This window comes from Thalia democratica, chromosome 5 (assembly GCF_965202585.1).
Source record: "Thalia democratica chromosome 5, ktThaDemo2.hap1.1, whole genome shotgun sequence".
Classification (NCBI taxonomy): Eukaryota; Metazoa; Chordata; class Thaliacea; order Salpida; family Salpidae; genus Thalia; species Thalia democratica.
Genome location: NC_139169.1, coordinates 73,212,048 through 73,231,642, shown reverse-complemented (window position 1 = coordinate 73,231,642; position 19,595 = coordinate 73,212,048). Strand labels below are relative to the sequence as shown.

Sequence of the window (19,595 nt, the reverse complement as noted above, 5' to 3'; positions counted from 1 at the left end):
AGACAATTTAAAATCATATCCCACTTTTTCAATAAGCTTTAGCACCGACCAAGTAAACCTGAATTCAAAAAAAGAACATTATTTATTTTAGCTGTTTCATTAAGCTGTTAAAAGTATGTAAAAAAAATTTTTAATAACAAATAAAAAAGAAGTTGCTGTGTTTTGAAGATTTTAAGTCGTGAAAAACCACTTAAATTTCCTCTTATTTTAGAATGACTATCGTTGAAAAATATGTATCCAAGACTTTTATCAGATCAAAGTAGTAACTCTGTAAAGCATTATCATTTTTATCATATCAAGTACTTTTTCTTGATTAAATGTTTAAAAGGGTGAAACAAAACTGTTAAAGATGATACGAGCGAGCCTTGCTTAACTTAAACTAAAAAATATAGATACACAAGTTATAGAAAACTCATATAAGAAAAATTTTGTTTTTTTATTTTTATAAATTTTATTGCCCTCGGTAAGAAATTAAAAGGTATCCAAGTGGTGTACGACTCGATAACCCAAAGAGCTTTTCGTACACCAGATCCTAGAACCAAAAATTTTTATATTTTAAGCGCTATGTTTTGTCGTTGATTAAAATTATTAATATAAGTTTTGTTATAAAAGCAGTACTTTATAGATCTTTAAACTGATTTAAAACCTAATCTATAAACTAAAAAGTATAAAAATAAAGCTAAACTTTTATACCGTGAGTTACATCTAATTATAAGTTTATAAATTTGTTTTATATTGCTTATGTTACACGTAATTACTTAAATCCAGCAGTCAAAATCTATTTAAGTCAGTGAAGTTGTCACAAAACAATAGTATTCATAAAAAATACTAAAACATGAGTGTACTTGAAAACAATTTGATTCTTTTTTTTTAATATTCAAATATTAAAAAAAACAACTTACACTAAAACGTTAAAGTATTTAAAAGGTTTGAGATATGATCAAAATCCAGAAAAAGTATTCAATGTTCCTTCTTTGATTTGCTTAGATACTACTTTAATTTGTACTGAAGATATGCTCACTAAAAAAGCATGTTAAAATAATTCTCTGGCAAAAAACGCAAAAAATGTGATTAAAATTCACTAAGAAAAATCAAGTTTGCTTCTTGTTCTTACTCCTGCTGCTTGACAACGGAGCTTGTAGAGCGATGGTAAAGTCGTCTTTCCTGCACCTGAAGTGATCGCTGAGGGAGAGACGAGTCTTGAGGAGCAATTTGTAGTTGTTCAGCGTCATCACAGAACCCCTGAAGAAGAATATGGAGTTTCCTGTGAGGAGATATAGTGTGCATTGTCAAACTTTTTAAGAACTTTAACACTGTATAAGTAGCATTTGACGACTAAAAAATGTAAAAATTTTTGCAAGTATTTAATTTGTGAAAGAAGTAAGAGTAATACCAAGTAACACTAAAAATAATCAACTAGCCCATAAGGCATATTTTATTTAATTTTATTATAGATATACAAGTAAGGCAAGTTTAAATACTTTTTGAATTTGGATCTTCAATAGCAGCGACAACATTTCCCTCTCTTGGAAATGATGAATGCCACAGTTCTGACATTTTCGGATACCTCTTATCCATACGCTTCTTTTCTTCGTTGTACCTGAACGTATTATTTTCTATTTGTAATACAACTATTGGAATTCGTTAACATAGTTTTTAGTTTATTTTCGTAACTATTTTAATTACTTTACTATAGTTACATTTTTTCGTTTTGAAAAAATCTTGTACAAAGCTTAATACTCTACAAAAACAACGTGATGCAATCTTACTTAAACTGTACTTTTAATTAGTTTCGTTTATTTTCTATTGCTGATTAGAGTTCAGTCATCTTAGGGTACCTATTATCTATGCGTTTTTTTTTACTTCGTTGTGCTTTGGTCGGTTTTCATACGTGTGGTGATATACTGGTACTCGATACTTTTAATTAAACTAGCTCACCTGTAAAACTTGTCTCCAACGAAGAAGTAAGTCTTCTTCCTTCCTCTCGACCTGTACCTGAAGAACATTCAAAGTGTATTTAAAACTTCAAACTCATACATCTTAATTTATATAAAACTTCAAACTCACACGTCTTAATTTAAATAAAACTTCAAACTCACACATGTAAATATTATATAACATTATTATAATTATATGTAAATCTTATAAAACTAAATATTATATGGTATTTATACAACACACTAATTTGCGTAAAATCAAATCCCCACCAATTAAGTGCAGCATCGATCTTCAGCAGGTCCCGGGGAAGTCCCAGGTTTGAAAGGGGTTTCGGAAAGCCGAGGACGATCGTGAACCCGTCAAATTCCCAGTACCTTTGACCTGATATTCGTTTACAATGATTTTTATTTAGATTAAAAATCCAGTCATTAAACAACATCGTTTTTAAAACTAGTTTCATAAAGCAAAATATGTAAAATTTTTAAATTAAATGATAGTTGTGTTGTGTTTTTATTTGAAAACACCGTACAAGATGAACTATTTTAGTTTCTAAATTAAATAAAGACTATTTTAAAAAAGTTAAGAGTAATAAACAATTTATATAACCGAAATATCTTCACTAAAAATACTTTAATGCTTATACCAAAAACATTAATTTAAACTATTTCGAGGTGATTTAACAAAAAGTCTGCTAATAAAAATTAAAAATTATAATATAAACTTTTTCATTAAATTTAATTATTTCCTATGCAAGTTGTATGAAGCTAAGTTTAACATTTAACAGTTTAAATTTCAAAAAGTTATTTCAATAAACATTTTTACAAGCATAACAAAAACTACTTATACTAGTTTGAAATACTCATACCAATAAAATAAAGTCAATCTAAGAACTAACCTTTAAATAGTAGCACCTTGTTGTCTTTTGGTCTCCAATACGCGGCGTCCACGGTCTCCGGACCACCCGGCCACTGTTCCCTAATGATGTATCTGTTGCTCACCGTGAACTCCCTGTTTGTCCTCCAGAAATATGGGCCCTGTTATGAAATAAGTCTAGCAAGTCTAGCAGTACTAGTCTAGCAATATTACTAGTATCTATCGTGATTACAAGAAAGATTGCAGTTTTAAAAAATTAGATACTTTTAGAAAATGATGAATTTAATTGGATATAGTTTAAGTTTTTTTTAAAGTTATGGTAGGTGTTGTGCACTTCAAGCTTTACTTTTTGTCTTTATGTTTTCTTTTTTAATAACTATAAACTTCATGTAAGATTTCAGCTAGACGTTTTGTAATTTAAAAGTTTCTAAAAACAAGCTTTGATAGTTTTTTTAGTAAAAATAGAGCATCATGTTGTGTTTTCTCATTAAAGTAATCCAGAAATTTAAAAAGTCTTGTTTTTTGAATAAAATAAACTCCTTACAGCCCGTTTTAACACACTTAGCTTAAAATATTAGTAAACAATTTGTTAAAGTTTTTACTATCACTTAGTTTAACTTTAACTCATTAAACCTACAAAAAAACCAAAATAATTTATTAAGCAATAATAGTATAATAATTGATAGTCAAATAATAATAAAAGTAAAATAATTAAGTTTATTGAACTGTTTTTAAAGTAGATTTTATTACCCTAACTTAAAAAGAATAAATGCAGACTTAAATTAAAGCATTAAAGCTTATAACTTTACTAGTTATTATTTGTTGTTTCACATTTAATCGGCTGGTCCGGAAATCACGACTTAGTTTTAATTTATTACTTTAAATAAAACTTTAACTGACCTTCAAAACGAATATTTCGTTACCGAGGATGAGCATGGCGTCCACGTGGTCAATATCGCAAATTGTGTCAAACTGACTGCTCGCACCAGTTTCCATATCATCGTCCTTATCTCCACCTGCTATAATCGTGTTGAGTTATAAAATGTTACAAACATTCGTTGAAACTACTCTGAAGACTGGAAACTAATGCTGTATTAAATTTCAGTTGAAAAGTTTAATTTTTTGCTTAAAACCTAAATAGTATATAAAAAGTTTTAAACTAATGGAAATATCATTTTGATAGTTTAGTAAACACGAAGCAGCCTAAATTTTAAATAATGACTTAGAAATGTAAAACTAAAAACAACAATCTTATAATAAATTAAAGTAAACTTTAGTTGTAGTTCATTTATTAAAAAGAATAACTTTTTAGCAAAAAAATATATTACTGTTAAATATCTTGTTGATGATAGTTTAGACGCACTAAGTCAGAACGACAGCTTGAAATGTTTTATAAAATGCAGTGCAATCTTATCAAAAAAGTGAAAACTTTTCGTTAGTCCTCACAGTATTTTTAAAACTAAACAAATATCCTTCAATCAACTCACGCGTCACAAACGTTTTGTTCTTCTCGTTCAGTTTCCCGCCACACTGTTCCAACACCAGAGGCGGTAGAGCGGAAGTTCTACTCCCGTAAATTTGGCGGGCTCCTCTGACGTCATCGTTCGGCAGTTGGAAGTTGTCGATGAACGAGTAACTGGGTTTTTGATTTTATGCAGTTGTCTATTTGCTTTGTTTTTGAAGCTTTTAAAAAAGTTAGCAAAAGATATAAAAATTGACAACTGAAGAAGAATTAAATAAACTTTTTTGAATAAGTTTATATGGAAACTTGTTGTGTGACAACTTCAACTAAAGTTTGTTTACTTTCAATTAAGTTTTATTAAACACCCTTCTTTATTGTATGAGAGGCAAAAGAAACCCAGTTCAAAAACTTTATTAGATAGCAAAGAAAACTTATTAGATACTTTTTTAATTTAAAACCTGGGGTACATAAGGGCCCTTTCATCTCTGGAGTGACCGAGTCCCAATGTGTGTCCGAACTGGTGAGCTGCAACTATCAGCAATGAGTATCCGTTGCTCTCGCAAAATCCATATTTTCCGTCAATGTGACCGTAATTTGTTCGAAAAAAATTGCGTTGATTAAATTGATTATTGTTACTTGCCAATACGTCAAATAAAGTTTAGAACGAAAAAGCTCTTGCTAAGATAGGTTAAAGCAATTAATGTTTATAAAAAATGTGATAAAAAGGTAGATTGTTGTTTTAAAAATTAGTAAAAGACTCCAATTTTGTTAATTCACAAAAACGAAAAAGTAGAATGCAAAAACTTTAATTTGGAAAATTTCTATAATTAAGCTAGAACATCTTATTAACAAACAATATCAAACAAACACGTCATAATTGGAAGCTAAATAAAACAACGACTAACACGTCATAATTGGAAGTGGTTCCGCACCACGCCATACCGTCCTGTCTACCGGCCAACGTGCAGTCTGTGTACTCCTGTCCGTTGAATATGAAGGGAAACACGCATGCCGCTCCCTTCGCGTTGCCTCCCCTTGTACCACTTACTGTGATGTAATAATGATGTACTTACGTAATTTGTTTATATTACATATTTATTGGAAATGAATATTAAGGTATATGTGCATGGTGCCCACGTCGCGTTTCCACCAAGAGTATCACTTACTGTGGTATATTTTTGAAATAAAGATAAAAATAAACAATTTGATTTGTTCTCATCGTACGCATCAGAGCATGTTTTTTTTGTTTTACTTAATGGTCAGAAACATATTAAATTTTTTTTTTTAATTTGAGACTTTTCAGACTAAAAGTAAGAAGTAAATGTTTAAAACTTGTTTGTACTTTTTTGTTTGTTTTACTATTCTCAGTTTAAAACAATATGCCTAAAAATATAAATTTATAATAAATAAATACAAAATATACATTAGTTATCATACGTGCTGAACAGTTTTCTAACCTCTTTCGGGGCAGAAAGCCCACTTTCCGTCCTTGTCGTAGTCGCTAGAGGTCGCGCACCAGCTGTACCCGTCACTCCTGCCCTCGGTGGTGCATCCGTCGTACTGTTTGTCGAGGAAGTTGAAGGGGAACACGCAAGGAGCCCCTTCGCTGTTTCCTCCGTACGTGAACAGCACTGTTGGGTTTAATTGTATTAAAAAAATGTATGTATTACATCAGGGTTTCCCAAAATTTTTTGCAAATGGCCCCCTTTAAAGAAATTTAAAAAGCCATGGCCCCCTTCAACAAGATTACATAAAAACTACCATCAAAAACACCTAAGATCTTTATTTTTTTGCTCTTCATCTGCAACTCGAGAATATTTAGTGTAAGTTTCTAATTATGACTTCATGGCCCCTGTGGCTCCTTTAATGCTCATGCCCCCCTCCTCTTTTACCCCTTTGCTGCTCGTGACCCCCTAAGTATCTGTCATGTCCCCCAAGAAGCCCACTTTGGGAAACCCTGTATTAGGTAAACCTAAAACTTTACGTACGTGGTATTTAAAGCATCAATAATTTTCATAACTTGATTTTTTACCGAAAATGTTTGTGGTAGTTTTCAAAACTGTTTAAGTATGTCAACAGCACTCTTAAAATAATGTAGTATTTTATATATCTTTTGTTCAAGATAGTAAGTATATGATAGTTTATATATTCAGAAAAAAATTACTTTCTAAAAATAAGTATGTATTTTAGCAGCACTATGGTAGTACAGTTTGCCAAGATTAACACTAGAGAACTTAAAAGGTTTTTGTATAGCTTGTTTTACAGTAAGAATAACAAGCTGCTGAAAAAGTTTGTAATGTAATAAAAATCATTTTTAACTTTGTAACAGGATATCAAGCTGCACTTGATTACTGTTTAGATTTGGTTGGAAGTTTACCAGAAACCCTAATGCAACATTGAGTTATGGAATGTTTTATATAAGCTGATACAACAGACAGCCGGGGAGATTCTAGCCACAGTCTGCTGCAGTAAACATAATAATGATGAATAGACATTCATATTGCTTTCTTTTGTTTTATAAAGTGTGTTTTTATTAGTGTTATTTTTATAAGTATTTATGGTTACATGACTATTCAAATTCGGACAACTCAAATTCCGACAATTCAAATTCTTAAAAAAATATTAAAAGGACTATATCTCAATAAGTAATATAAATTTGAAAAAAATAAAAGATACATATGTAGATCTTAATAATATCTAAAGCCACTTTTTTTCTTTTTTTCAAAATCTAAAATACTTTTCAAGATATTTTAAAATTACTAAAAATAACTATGTTTTTTACTTTATATAAGCCACTAACAAAAAAAATTTAATGTTTTGCAAAAAGAAAAAAATAACCTGTAGATATTAATATGATTTACATATGTATTTTTTATTTAAGTCAAATACACATTACTTTTTTGTTTTTAGTCATTTTAATCTTTTATTAAGAATTTGAATTGTCGGAATTTGAATTGTCCGAATTTGAATAGTCGTGCACCCAGTATTTATTATTTACATCCTAAGTAGTTAAATCGTATTTTGTTTTATACATTCTTAAAGTATATTCTTGCTAGATTAAATCTTGTGTAAAGGTTTTGATCACATTTAAAGTGTTTTCTAAATTTGATGTTTTTTATGTATATGTGTTAGTGTTTGCAATTGTTCTTTATATAAAATATGTTAACTCGTGTCATACCTAGTTTTTAATAGAGCAGCCCTAAGTATCATTGACTATAAGTATTTATTATAAGTTAAGTTTATGATCTAAAGGTACCTACATCCATAGGTTACAACTTGATGATTTCAAATAAAAAGAATATTGAATAATTTAATATACTTATCTAACGAAAACCAATAAAAGTTTAATTTCTGAAAAAAAATCGATAAGATTAACATAATAACATTGAAAGTAAAAGAACCTTAAACTTCCGAATCACTTTAAAATAATTAATTTTAATGACAGATATTATAATATAAAAGTTTATTTTTTATCATTATGACCTTCGAGGATTCTATAACTTTTGTAGCTTGTACAAAAAACACTACAAAAACCACACTTGTATCACATAATTCTAACAAAGTGTATTTCATAACGTAAAAGCTAGGCTGTTTTGAAAAAATAACTACATGTTTTAGCACTGTAGGAGTACTACTTGCCAAAATTAACATCCAAATTTTTATTTCAAAAGACAGCTATTTGAATTAAAAGTATATCTAACTTGCTTTATAAATTTTGGAATATCTAAAATATTTTTTTTTTTGCATTGTAAAATCTAACAGCACTCACGTTCGCTGGAACACAGGCCGTATTTTCCGTCCCTGTCAAAATTCTCCGTGGTGGCGCACCACTCGTGACCATTGTCTGCAGCGCCATCTCTGGCCACGTTGATGCAGCTGTAGTATTCCTGATTCTTGTAGTAGAACGGAAAGTTGCACGAAGCCCCGTTAGAGTTACCTTCGTATGTGACTGTCACTAGAAAATTTTATACATTTATAATTTTACCTTCATTTTGTTATGAGTTTAATCTTTCAAAAATTTATTTTACACTTGAAAAAACAAATTCATTATTTTTTCTTCAGTAGTTGAAATCTCTCTATTTGTTTTCATAAAACCACAAGACATTTAATAAATTTTTATTTTGTTACAGTGAATTTTATCTACTTGCCCAGATGAACTACCAAGGCCTATGTAAGTGAACAAATAATACGTGCCAATGTCCGGTTGATTACCGGTCAAACAAATATGCCCAACGAACCTCTTCCCTTGCCGAGCGTCCAGAACTCGGCTTCGTCAAAATGGGCGTCACCCGCTATATCGTAGGCACCCGCGGCCCAGGCGTGTGCAAGCAACCCGTTTGCACCGTCGAATGGGTACCCGTCGCCGTGCTCGCCTGTTTGGTGTTTAAACAAGTTTGAATATTTTCAAATAAAATATTAAAGATATCAAAATGTTCCACAACCTTTTTATCTAGAATTCGCCCAGGTCAGTTTTAAACTATTTTCGAGTCCTTTTAATATTTTTGATGTAACTACTCGACTAAAGTATGAAAAAAAGTTATCGCTTGAAAATCTTAGCTTAAATAAAAATTTATACGTGAATTTCATTAGCGAAAACTCATGCATCTTTTGATAGGTAAACTTATTTGATATATGCGTTATAAGTTATGCAGAAGTGTAAAAACAACTTTCTATAAAACTTTTCATCCAATTAAGGTTTCATAAACTAACGGTATGTATATATGTATTAATTTTTATTTTCAACTGACGGTATCCGAATCCGATCCGCATGTCGACTTTCTCATCCTTGGAATCCGCCTCTTTGAAGGTGATCTCCGCGACTTTCTCCCACTCTCTGAACGCCTGCTTGAAGATGTTGCGAACCTGGCAAGGAGTCAAGTTCGGGGTGTAGTTCTCTATCCTGTTGGAAAGTTTGTAAAATTTCAATATTACTTGTTTATAGTTCTCTATCTTGTTGGAGATTTGGAAACTTTTTAATATTGTATGTATTTTTGTATCCTGTTTGAGAGTTTGTATTTTTTTGTTTCTAGTTCTCTATCCTGTGAAAAGTTTGCAAAAATTTCTAAAAGTTTTATATTTTTAGAATGTTCTCTATCCCGGGAATAGTTCTCTATCCTGTTCGAGATTTGAAAATTTTCAATATTACTTGTTTATAGTTCTCTATCTAGTTGGAGAACTTGCATAAATTTTAATATTACTTGTTTGTAGTTCTCTATCCTTTTAAATTATAGGTACTACTTAGATTTCTAAATGTTCTTTATGCTGTAAAGCTTAACAAAAAAATATTTAATTAGTTTTTTGTATGTTTCGTAACTCTCAAAACTTATCAAGATCTAAGTTGTGTTTTGAATATAATTGATAGGCATATTTTGTTATAAAAAAATCCGTTTTGCGATTTTTACAAAACTTTTTAATGCATTTTGTTTTATAATTTAATATTATTCTTTATCAAAACTACTTTCATTTAGATTCATATAATAAAAAAGCCTCGTATGTGTTATTTTCAGTTTAATATAAGAATTTATCTTTAATATTTTAGTATTTTCATTATATTTTTCATCTAAACAAAGTTTTAAAGCTTATATACTTATAACTTGTTGCTAAAACTCTAAAAAAGAACAAAACATTTAGTACTTTTAAAAAGTTGAAATGTATCAGTTTTTTTTTGATTTTTTTAGATACTTGTTTTGTTAGTTTTTGGATATAAAATTTACTTATAACATAAAAAATATTTTAAACCATTTTATTTAAAATTATCTTCAGCACAAACCACAGTTTTCATGTAACCACAGTAAAAATGAGCTTAACTGTTAAACGTTTTAGTAAAAGTATTGAGAAACGTTTTTGCCAATTAGCTTGTATTTTTTGAAGCTTTTTTAACTCTTCAAGTTTTTTGATTTTTACTATTGGAGGTACTACCTTTTAACCTAAAGTTTTTTTATATCTCTAAGCTCTTTTTTAATTACAAAAAAATCTAATAATAAACCTGTATGTGACGGGCATTTTCGTGAACTTGGGTTCCCCCTGAAAAACAGTGAAACCCGAAGGTCTATCGGGAACTCCACATCTTGGGCTCAACATCTTTTCTAGAGTGTCATCGTCCAATTCTCCTGGAAGGTAAGAAAAAAATGTTGTTTTGTTATAAAAATTAACTTATTTATCAACATTAGGTCTATTTATTAACTTTTCTTTCAATTAGTCGAGTTATTACTTAGCGTAGGTTGTATAATTACAAAAATGTCTGGATATGAGTTATGTACTATTAGGTAATCGTATTTTCTACATAGTTGATCTACATTTTCATTGTGTCTTAATAAAATAATCAATTCTATCGTTTGGTAACAAAAAAACCATCTGTTCCCAGCTTAGAAATTTAATTTATTCCGTTTTTCCATTAAACTATTTACTTAGTATAACTGTATTCATATTGTATACACATTATTCAAAAAAAGTTTTATGTGTATTGTCTTACTGTACATAAGCTTTTCGTAAAGTACAAAATGGTGAAGTTAATATTTTAAACAAAGTTAAGAAGCTATTAAGAAATTAGCTTACCAGTACTGTGAACATTATAATAAAAAAACAAAGTTTACCCGTTACACGTAGTCCATAACTTTTTTGCATTCTTTTCACAAGGGTAGCCAAATCCTTTACTAATTCGTACTTATTTACATATCCATACCTTATCATAAAGTCCTGAATATTAAAAGTTTTTTTTTGAATTTTAAATTTTATTTAAGTATTATCATAAATCTAAAGTGTAGACTAGGTGCTTTTTATTATTAACTGAATTTAAACAATACAAAATATCTAAACAAAATAAAAAAATTGGAAAAAAATTCAGCAAGTTTGAAAAACTTTAATAGATAAACATTTAAAAATTAAGTTTAAAGTATCATAATTAAAACCTGATAACAAGTTACGTTCGCGGGCTATACTGTAGGTGTTTTAAAGATATAAAAAAAGCAAAAGAGTAACTAAAACTCAAAATAAAGGTCTTAGTCTTTTATTTGTTAACAAATTATTTTACAATAACCGATTTAATGTTAATTGAAAACAAAAATAATATTTTTTATTATACTTTTAATGTAAACTTTAATATTAAACAAAACTCACGTATGCCAACCTCAACCGATCGACCTTCTTTTTAGGGAGTTTCCCGAACCTGGTAGTCTTGTCGTTCTTCGCTCTCGGATCGGGGGCCACACCTCTGTTCGCCTCGATTCCCGCCAAAACCTGCCTCCTGGGTGCCGTCCCGTCGCCAAAAACCCCCTCGTAGTGGGGTTTCACCTTCTTCACCGTTAGCTGCAGTCCCTCGGGTTTGTCAGTCTGCCGTCTCGATCCTGGGGCGCCCCCGGTGTTGAGACCCGCGGAGAGGTTGATGGGGGGAGGGACGCGGGTTTCGGGGGAGGAGGGGCCCCTCAAGTAGGGCTGGTTGTACAAGTCGACGCGCTTGAAGAGCTTCTTGTTCCACTTGTTCTTGATTCGGTACTTTCCCGCCGTTCTTCGGTTCTTTTTCGGTCTTTTCGCCGAAACTGAAACCAATATTGCGAACAGAATGAAGATCAGTTTGGTGTTCATTTTGACTTTTTGTAAAAGCGTTTTTGTTTATCTATATACAAAAAAATAATTAAACTACCATATTCACGAACCAAAATAAACATTACAAAACCAGTAGTAAACAAAATAACTTTTTTCTTCAGTAACTAGTGTTTATCTTTTATTTTTTAGCCAACAAAGTTTAATACCGCTTTGCACAGTAAACTATGAAAAAAAGTGCTTTTTTTTTAACTGAAAACTTAAACATGGGCAAACCATTCTCGTTTGTTTAATAAGCTCAAAAACAAAACAAATCCATTTTCGATTTATGAACGTTTGAATGCGCATTTAAATTCAATATTTTTCATTATTGCATAACAAAACTATACAACTAGTCCGATTGCTATTTGTTGTTTACTTAACTAATAACAACAAAAAATATAATTGTATAGTCTTTTGAAGCCTTTTATGGTAAATAAAAAAGAACGGAATGTTCTCTTTTACTAAAACTTATAAGCTTTAATAAAACATCCACAACTAAAACAATATTAGTTAAACCTTATATGTATTACAACTTTTTTTTCTTTTTTTTTAGTGCATAATTATTTTAACCACACTATAAATCTTTTTTTTCCTAAAACAGGATATAAGTTAAATCAAACAAACATTCTAAAGAAAAGTAATACGTGTGTTTCATGTTAACCACATTAAAAAGCGGAACATAACCGTTTTGTCTACGTCTTTAAAATACTTTAAATAATTTTGGAATGCAGAAGTTGAACCAAGTACAGTAACAAAAAATAAATAAAATAGAAAACTTTTCTTAGATAAACTAGTTTTAATTTAGTCCGAGTTATAGAAATATCATTCTAAACTGTTTTCGAATGCTGTTCTCAGCCGGTGATAACATTGTCACACACTTTTTATTAAAACAAACTAACACTGTTTATTATCAAGTATAAAACATTGTATATAGTAAACATAAAACTACCAATCTCTAAGCAAAATGTTTTTAAGTTTCAAGTATTTAGTTTTACCACTAAGTTTTAATTCTAACATTTTTTCACATGTAACTTTCGTTCAATCCATTATTCTTCTATAGCGGCACAATAAAAAAAAATGCTACTATACATTGAACAACTGTTATAAACGAGAGTACTGGGTGCGCTTACGAAAATTAAGGCAACACGGGCAACTACTTTATATTGTATGTTTATGTTTGATAATAAATTAAAGTCGAAGTAAATTTATAAAACAGTTTAGCTTAAACTCACTTATACTTAAATACAAATCTCACAAAAATTTAATAAATTGAAAATCATTAAATGCGTTAATATAAGCAAAACTCGCTTAATAATTTAAATAACTACTCGTTTATAAGAAAACTATTAACTAGTGAATTTTCAACTTAAACCAAAAAAAAAGTAGTTTTTTTCATTAATTTGACTTTTTAATTTAGTGAACAAAAAGTTATGATTAAAATTGTGTGACTAGAGTTCAGAGTAGAAAAAAAGCTACATCATTTCTACAATAATGGTTTTTTTTTCTCCTAACAAAAAAGAACTTTTACTCTCACAATAAAAATAAAATATATTAAAATACTTAACTAGCACAACTATGTATAAAACCTAACTGTGTATTGATAAGCTTTTTTTACCTTGTTTATTGTTTTAGATGATATTTATTGCTAAAAGTAGCAATTACAGACTTAGAAACTTAGTTTAAAATTGTTATAAAAAAAGTGCAGCATAAACTACAATAAACTTTAATATTTTATAAATTAAATTTTTAGCCACTCTAAAGTCGAGCAGTTAATTTATGAATAGTATTACTTGTTATAAAAAGAAACTTTGTAGTATTTTAGATTAAAACAAATATAAATTGTTTGGTAGCTTTTAAAGGAATTTTAGTGAATATGAATGCCATTCTCGATATATAGTGGATTAACGAACAAAACTTAAACAATTTCAAAATAAGTAAGCTTCTACACAAGTATGCGAAATTTTTATACAAAGTTATTTTTACCAAAATCCCTTGGTATTAAGTGAAACTTAATAAAAATGTACAACAGTTTTTTTTTTGTTTTATTTACTCTTTAAAGTTATATTACTTAAGCTTTAGTTTTTTTATTTATTGTGCATGTTTTTTTTTTCTTGTAACAAAGTCCCCCTGTATTAAAACTTATAATTTAACGTTAAACACCGTTTTTGCAGCTTTAGTTTCTTTATGTTCTACTTATAAAGCTTAAATTGGTTTTAAAAGCTTTTTTAAGAGGTAATTTCTTTATAGTATTTACATTTAACATAACTGTGTTAAACCCTAAACTAAAGTACGGAGGAAGTTGTAGAACTTTTGAAGTAAAATTTTCTTTTAGAAATATGTATTCAATTTTCATTTGAAGTTGATTTATTTAATTAGTTGATTAATTTATAAAATACTTAATTCTATATTAATATATATTTTAGTCAAATATGTTTCTAAAATTATGATAAAAATTTATAAGCTAGTTTAAAACAACTTATTAATTAATACTTTTATTGTATAAAAAGTTCAAATACGACGACTTTATGTAAAAATTAAAAGTTAAGAATTAAGACTTCTTAAAAGGGTGCTCTTGAGAAAATATTTTTCATAAGGGGAAGTTTTTTAAAAAGATTAAATAGTAGTTCATTTATTGGTCAATTCTTAATTTATTATTTGCTTCGCTTTGAAAATTATTCAGTGAGAATAATTTTTGACTAATATCAAAAGACCTTGATAGTTTTAGTTTCAAAAATTTAGAAACATTTCACTTAGTAAGCGTTAAACGTTAGTTATTGAGGAAAATAAATTTATAAACACCACCATTTTGTTTTGTTCGTTAAACTTACTTTAATTGTTTATACTTTTTTCCTGGTTGATTATCACTGTTGTGTTAAACTTTACTAATTTTATTTAATTTAGCTTTGCATACCGGTATATTTTATGTATCTAAAAGTTTCGTATTTATTTAAATTACTACTTAATTTTACTAAATTTATATTAGCCTCTGTAAACTCTGATGAGCGCAGCTAAAATAAGTATAATACTTCTGTTAGCTTATTTGTGGCAAATAAAATGTTTAATGAATTTTTGTTATAAAATACTATAATGGGAAAAACAACAATCTATATAAATAAATAATTATAATTGCTTCTAAACTTTGGTTTTATTTTTTAATAAAAAAAACCAAACATATTAACTTTTAATTTTAACTTTCTTTTATCTCACCAGCATAAAAGTTTTACTTGAAAGGCTGTTTTTAAAAGCATTAATAACACATGCTAACTTTATTGATTTAATAAATGCAAAGTTTACGTGGGCTAATCGAAAATACATTGTAAAAATTTAATTGTGCACCTGAAAATATTTTAATTAAAACCTTTTTTTTTGAGCAGAAATAGTAGTCTTACTGCGTTACTTAATAAAAACGGATTTTTTTACAGGTATTAGTTCATACACTCAGATATATAGCAGTATAATGGAATTTGTTAATTTTACGGTTTATCACTGCAAAAACAACTCACCAAAAGAAAAATGTCCACAGTAAAACAAAATATGCACAGTAACGATGGTGTATGAATAACAAAGCGAGATTTAAGAATTAAAAATATTCACATATTCTATTATACAAGTTATAAATTATTTTATTTAACAAAATTACCTAAGCATATAAAAGAAAAATTAAAAACACAAATAGTAATTTATGTAGAACTATCGAAAATTAAATACTAAATAAAAAATTTTATTAACTAGGGACGTAGCAAACTTAAAAAAATCACTAAGCTGCAAAAAAAAGACAAAAAATCATCAGGGTCGAAGCGTGATGACAACATAGGAAGTAGAGATCAGTTTAAACTACCTTGAATGTTAATTTATTCAATCCTTTAGTATACAGCAGGCACGTAGCTTTGTACATTTCTGTAAATCTGCAGAAACGTGTACATTTTTGCAGAAAAAAAAAACGCGCTTTGGTTTTAATTCTTAATCTTAAAAAGATCCTTTTAGTATATTTGAATACTTAGTTTTGCCCTCCTGATGATAATTTCAAAATATAAACACTTTTCAGAACCTTTAATGTTTAAAAACTAAACAAATTAAGTATATTTAAATTTTAAACAATTAGTCAGTCAACAGTCAGCACAAGTTCTTTTTATCAATAAATAATGCATCGTAAAAACTTTTTAAAGCTATAAATTTTTTTTAACGTGAAAGAATAAAAGAGAATACTTATTTGGAGAGATTGTTCTTTAATTGGAGTTCCGACTAAGAAACAGATATTACTTTGAATTGAATTTCATTGTATGGCACACAAAAAAACAAAGACGAAAGCAGCAGTGAAATAGCTTAATCTGGAACTGCATGAACTTCAGCAGGATGTGAACTTTTATTGTTTATTGAACGATAAAAAAGCGCTCAAAAAGTTTGGTCAAAGGACCTGATGTACGAAAAAACCTTTCGGTTAAGTAAAAATATAGATCTTGCGTTGTTGGAATTTTTTATTCAACGCAATAACAATAAGACATATAGTGACAAGTTGAGCTCGAGCAGGGGCAACTCGAGCAGAGGCAACTCGAGCAGAGGCAACTCGAGCAGGGGTAACTCGAGCAGGACCATAATAGTTTTAATTAGAAAGAAAATTAGTTATAACCATGAAGGAGATTTGTTTTATACATTAAGTTTTTTTTTTCTAGTTACTTTGATTTTTTGTTAAAAAAAAGTATTTTGCTACATTGACAAATTGATGAAAAACGTCTTAAATTAATTCAAAACAAAAGTTTTAAGTTTAGAGGTTATTTTTTAATTTTCTACAACTCCTAATAAAAATACCACGTGACGCCACTGGTGTGCAGTAACATAAACTTATTTGTATATAGTCTCATACATCAAATCTACTTATATTCGAAATCTTATATAAAGAGTTATAATTCCACAATAAAGAGCTCAACTGAAAAGGAGCAAATGAACATTAATTAGACAATTTCAGATTGATAGCCTTTATTCAACACGGTGTTTCATGCAAACGCAATGATCACGATTTAAAAAGTCTATAAATTAAGACAGACAACTCTATATATACTACTATTAGCTTTGTTGTCTTACTTTATAGAGTTTTTAAATCGTGATCACTGCGTTTGCATTAAACACCGTGTTGAATAAAGACTATCAATCTGAAGTTGTCTAATTAATGTTCATTTGCTCCTTTTCAGTTTAGCTCTTTATTGTGGAATTATAACTCACTATAAAACTTTTACAATTAAAAACATATACTATACAATCTTTGTTTTATATTCCGATACAAAATGCACAAGTTTATAACTAGCTTTGAGTTATACTCCATTTTATGCTTATTTTTAAACTGGTAGTGTAATGACTTGATGATAGTGTAAGAGAATTAAAACTTCAGAAAAAAATATTAAATGGTGAAAATCTGTATCTTTATGAATTAGGTATGTTTATATTTAAGTTTATAATAATTTGTTACCAGCTAACTTTAATAATTACTACAAAAGTGTAAAAATGTCCATAACTGTCATACGAGGTCTTCAGAAACAAATTTTTTCCTACCTAGATTGAACAGCAAAATAGGTCATAAATCGCTATTCTACCAAGAAAGTAAGTTATGGATTATAACCTACTAATGTAAGTTATGGATTATAACCTACTAATATGTTTAAAAAATATAAGTAATTTTGGAAAGTTCCAAGATGAACTTAAAAGTTATCTAATAAATAGTGATTATCAATGTCATTAATAATTATTGTTTACTGTTAACTGTCGTCTGTTTACTTTTATTTAAAGATTTAATAGTATTTGTCATTTAATTGGCTGAGTATTCTGTAAAAATTTACCCGCAAAAATAAATCCTTATTACATTCTTTTCTTACCTTCTGGTAAAATATGTTCCTAGTTTATAAAGTAAAACGTAATAAGTACACACTAATATTCCTAAAACTTATTTAATTACAACAAATTCTGTTTTAGTTTAATTTTTTATAACGATTAGAAATGATTTACAGTATAAATGTTGTAGTATAAATTTTAACATTATTACGATATTAATCTTTTAACAGGAATTATATTCTCCATACTATAATTATTAGCTTCCAACTTTTTTTCGAATGTTTTAATAAATATTAGAATATTTTTACTAAGTAATGATTGTACTATGTTTGGGTAAACAAACTAAGGAAAAACATCAATAAAAACTGGACTTGATCTGTTTTTTTTACCACAAAATTGAAAGTATTTGTACAAGCGAGACTATAATTTTTTTTAATTAACTCAAAAAAACTTACAGTTTGTGTATATAATGTGGCGGGCTAAATCCAATTTATATAAAAGTTCTATTTTGTCTATACTTGTTCCCAAATACCTGTAACTACTTTTTTTTTACCATTTTTTACATCTATACTTTTCAAAAAACTAATTTTTGATTGATATAGAAGAGTATTTGTGGTTTTATCCAAATTTAGTTAAAATTTGTTTACAATAAGCCAATCTGGTACCTTACCATGTTCTGTATTAAAATTTTTACTGTCATTTAGGTATTTGTAATTTTTGTAAATTTTTTGTATCACATTTTATCATATGCAAAGTTGAGGACATTAAGAATAGTATTATTCTGTTAGTTAAATAAATGTATTAGAAACAACAATGGTCCTAACAATGAGCCTTGTGATACCCCAACTTCAATTTTTTCACAGGTTGGCAAATATTGGTTCTTCCTTTAAAGCTAACAAACTGATAAGAACTATCCATCTAGATAAGAACTAATTTGTTGAAGCATATTGCCTTTTACACCTTTGCTTTTCAATTTCCTTAAAAAAGGTATTGCTACCTACACTGTCAAAAGCTTTATTTAAACAAGTATATACACAAATAAAAAGATAAATGCATATCATTAAATTATACTTATTAAAAGTTTTCATTAACAGAAATAATTATGAGTTCAGTTTAGAAGTATGGTATCTAATTTATAATGACAAATATTATGAACTCTTTAACTAAAATTCTGTTTACGGTGTTTGAATTTTATAGCTGTCTGGTTTATAAAGTTTTCGTCATTTTATAAAGCAGTCGGTTACGGTTTACCTTGAAAACTTAAAATGTTAAAACTACATAATAATTAATTATTATATAGTTTTTTTTAATAACTTGATATACTAAAGACTAGATGATTACGATGCTAGTATTTTTGTAATACAATAAACTTCCTATTGATTTTTTAGCCAATACTTTGCGTTTAAAATTAACGTTTTATTGTTATATTACAATATATATTGTTTATTGAACATAAAAAGCGCTCAAAAATTTGGTCCAAAGACCTGGTGTACGAATAAACCTTTCGGTAATTACACTTATACTTTTATTCTTATATACGCTTTTTTTAAGTTGCACTTAAAGCGCGAGCTCAAGAAGATAGTCGCAGCATTAAACTTGTATGATGAATTTTTAATATAGTTTGATTTTAAAAAAAGTTAATTTAACCTTTATCTCCATATAAACAGAAAACATTTATATTAATGGTTTTTATTTAAATAAAAAATTGACTACTACTATAGCTTTTACTTGAATTAAGTAAAAAGTTAACAAACCATATAATAAAAGACAGTTTTTAATGTAAATGTGTAAAGGTAGGAAAATAAAATGATTGTATAATTAAAATCAATTTTATATTTAACTTTCAGAAGCCATATTAGATTAATATGCAATCAATGTTTTTTAGATGGTAATAAAGTTATACTTAAATATAATAAAAGTT

The 19,595-nt window shown here is 28.3% G+C and overlaps 1 protein-coding gene across 1 annotated transcript; it reads right to left on the bottom strand.

Moving 5' to 3' along the window:
* Positions 1–1,091: 1,091 nt before the first annotated feature.
* Positions 1,092–11,854, bottom strand: LOC145836867 (72 kDa type IV collagenase-like). Its single transcript, XM_082944641.1, has 16 exons — positions 11,390–11,854; positions 10,867–10,969; positions 10,260–10,383; positions 9,022–9,173; positions 8,512–8,646; positions 8,043–8,228; positions 5,731–5,904; positions 5,180–5,320; positions 4,732–4,855; positions 4,299–4,447; positions 3,712–3,827; positions 2,834–2,972; positions 2,208–2,319; positions 1,939–1,995; positions 1,482–1,600; positions 1,092–1,264 (listed from the first exon to the last, which is right to left on the bottom strand). Exons 1-16 carry the CDS (start codon positions 11,852–11,854, stop codon positions 1,092–1,094), a joined length of 2,469 nt encoding a protein of 822 aa, XP_082800767.1.
* Positions 11,855–19,595: the final 7,741 nt, after the last annotated feature.

What these genes read in the sequence shown, in the direction of transcription:
- LOC145836867 (XM_082944641.1), bottom strand. Translation starts at nt 11,854, where the DNA reads ATGAACACCAAACTGATCTTCATTCTGTTCGCAATATTGGTTTCAGTT. An exon ending in GGCTTTCTGCCCCGAAAGAG is followed by an intron (nt 5,321 to 5,730) that starts GTTAGAAAACTG and finishes ATTACATCACAG; the next exon opens with TAAGTGGTACAAGGGGAGGC. An exon ending in GTTGGAGACAAGTTTTACAG is followed by an intron (nt 1,601 to 1,938) that starts GTGAGCTAGTTT and finishes TAATACGTTCAG; the next exon opens with GTACAACGAAGAAAAGAAGC.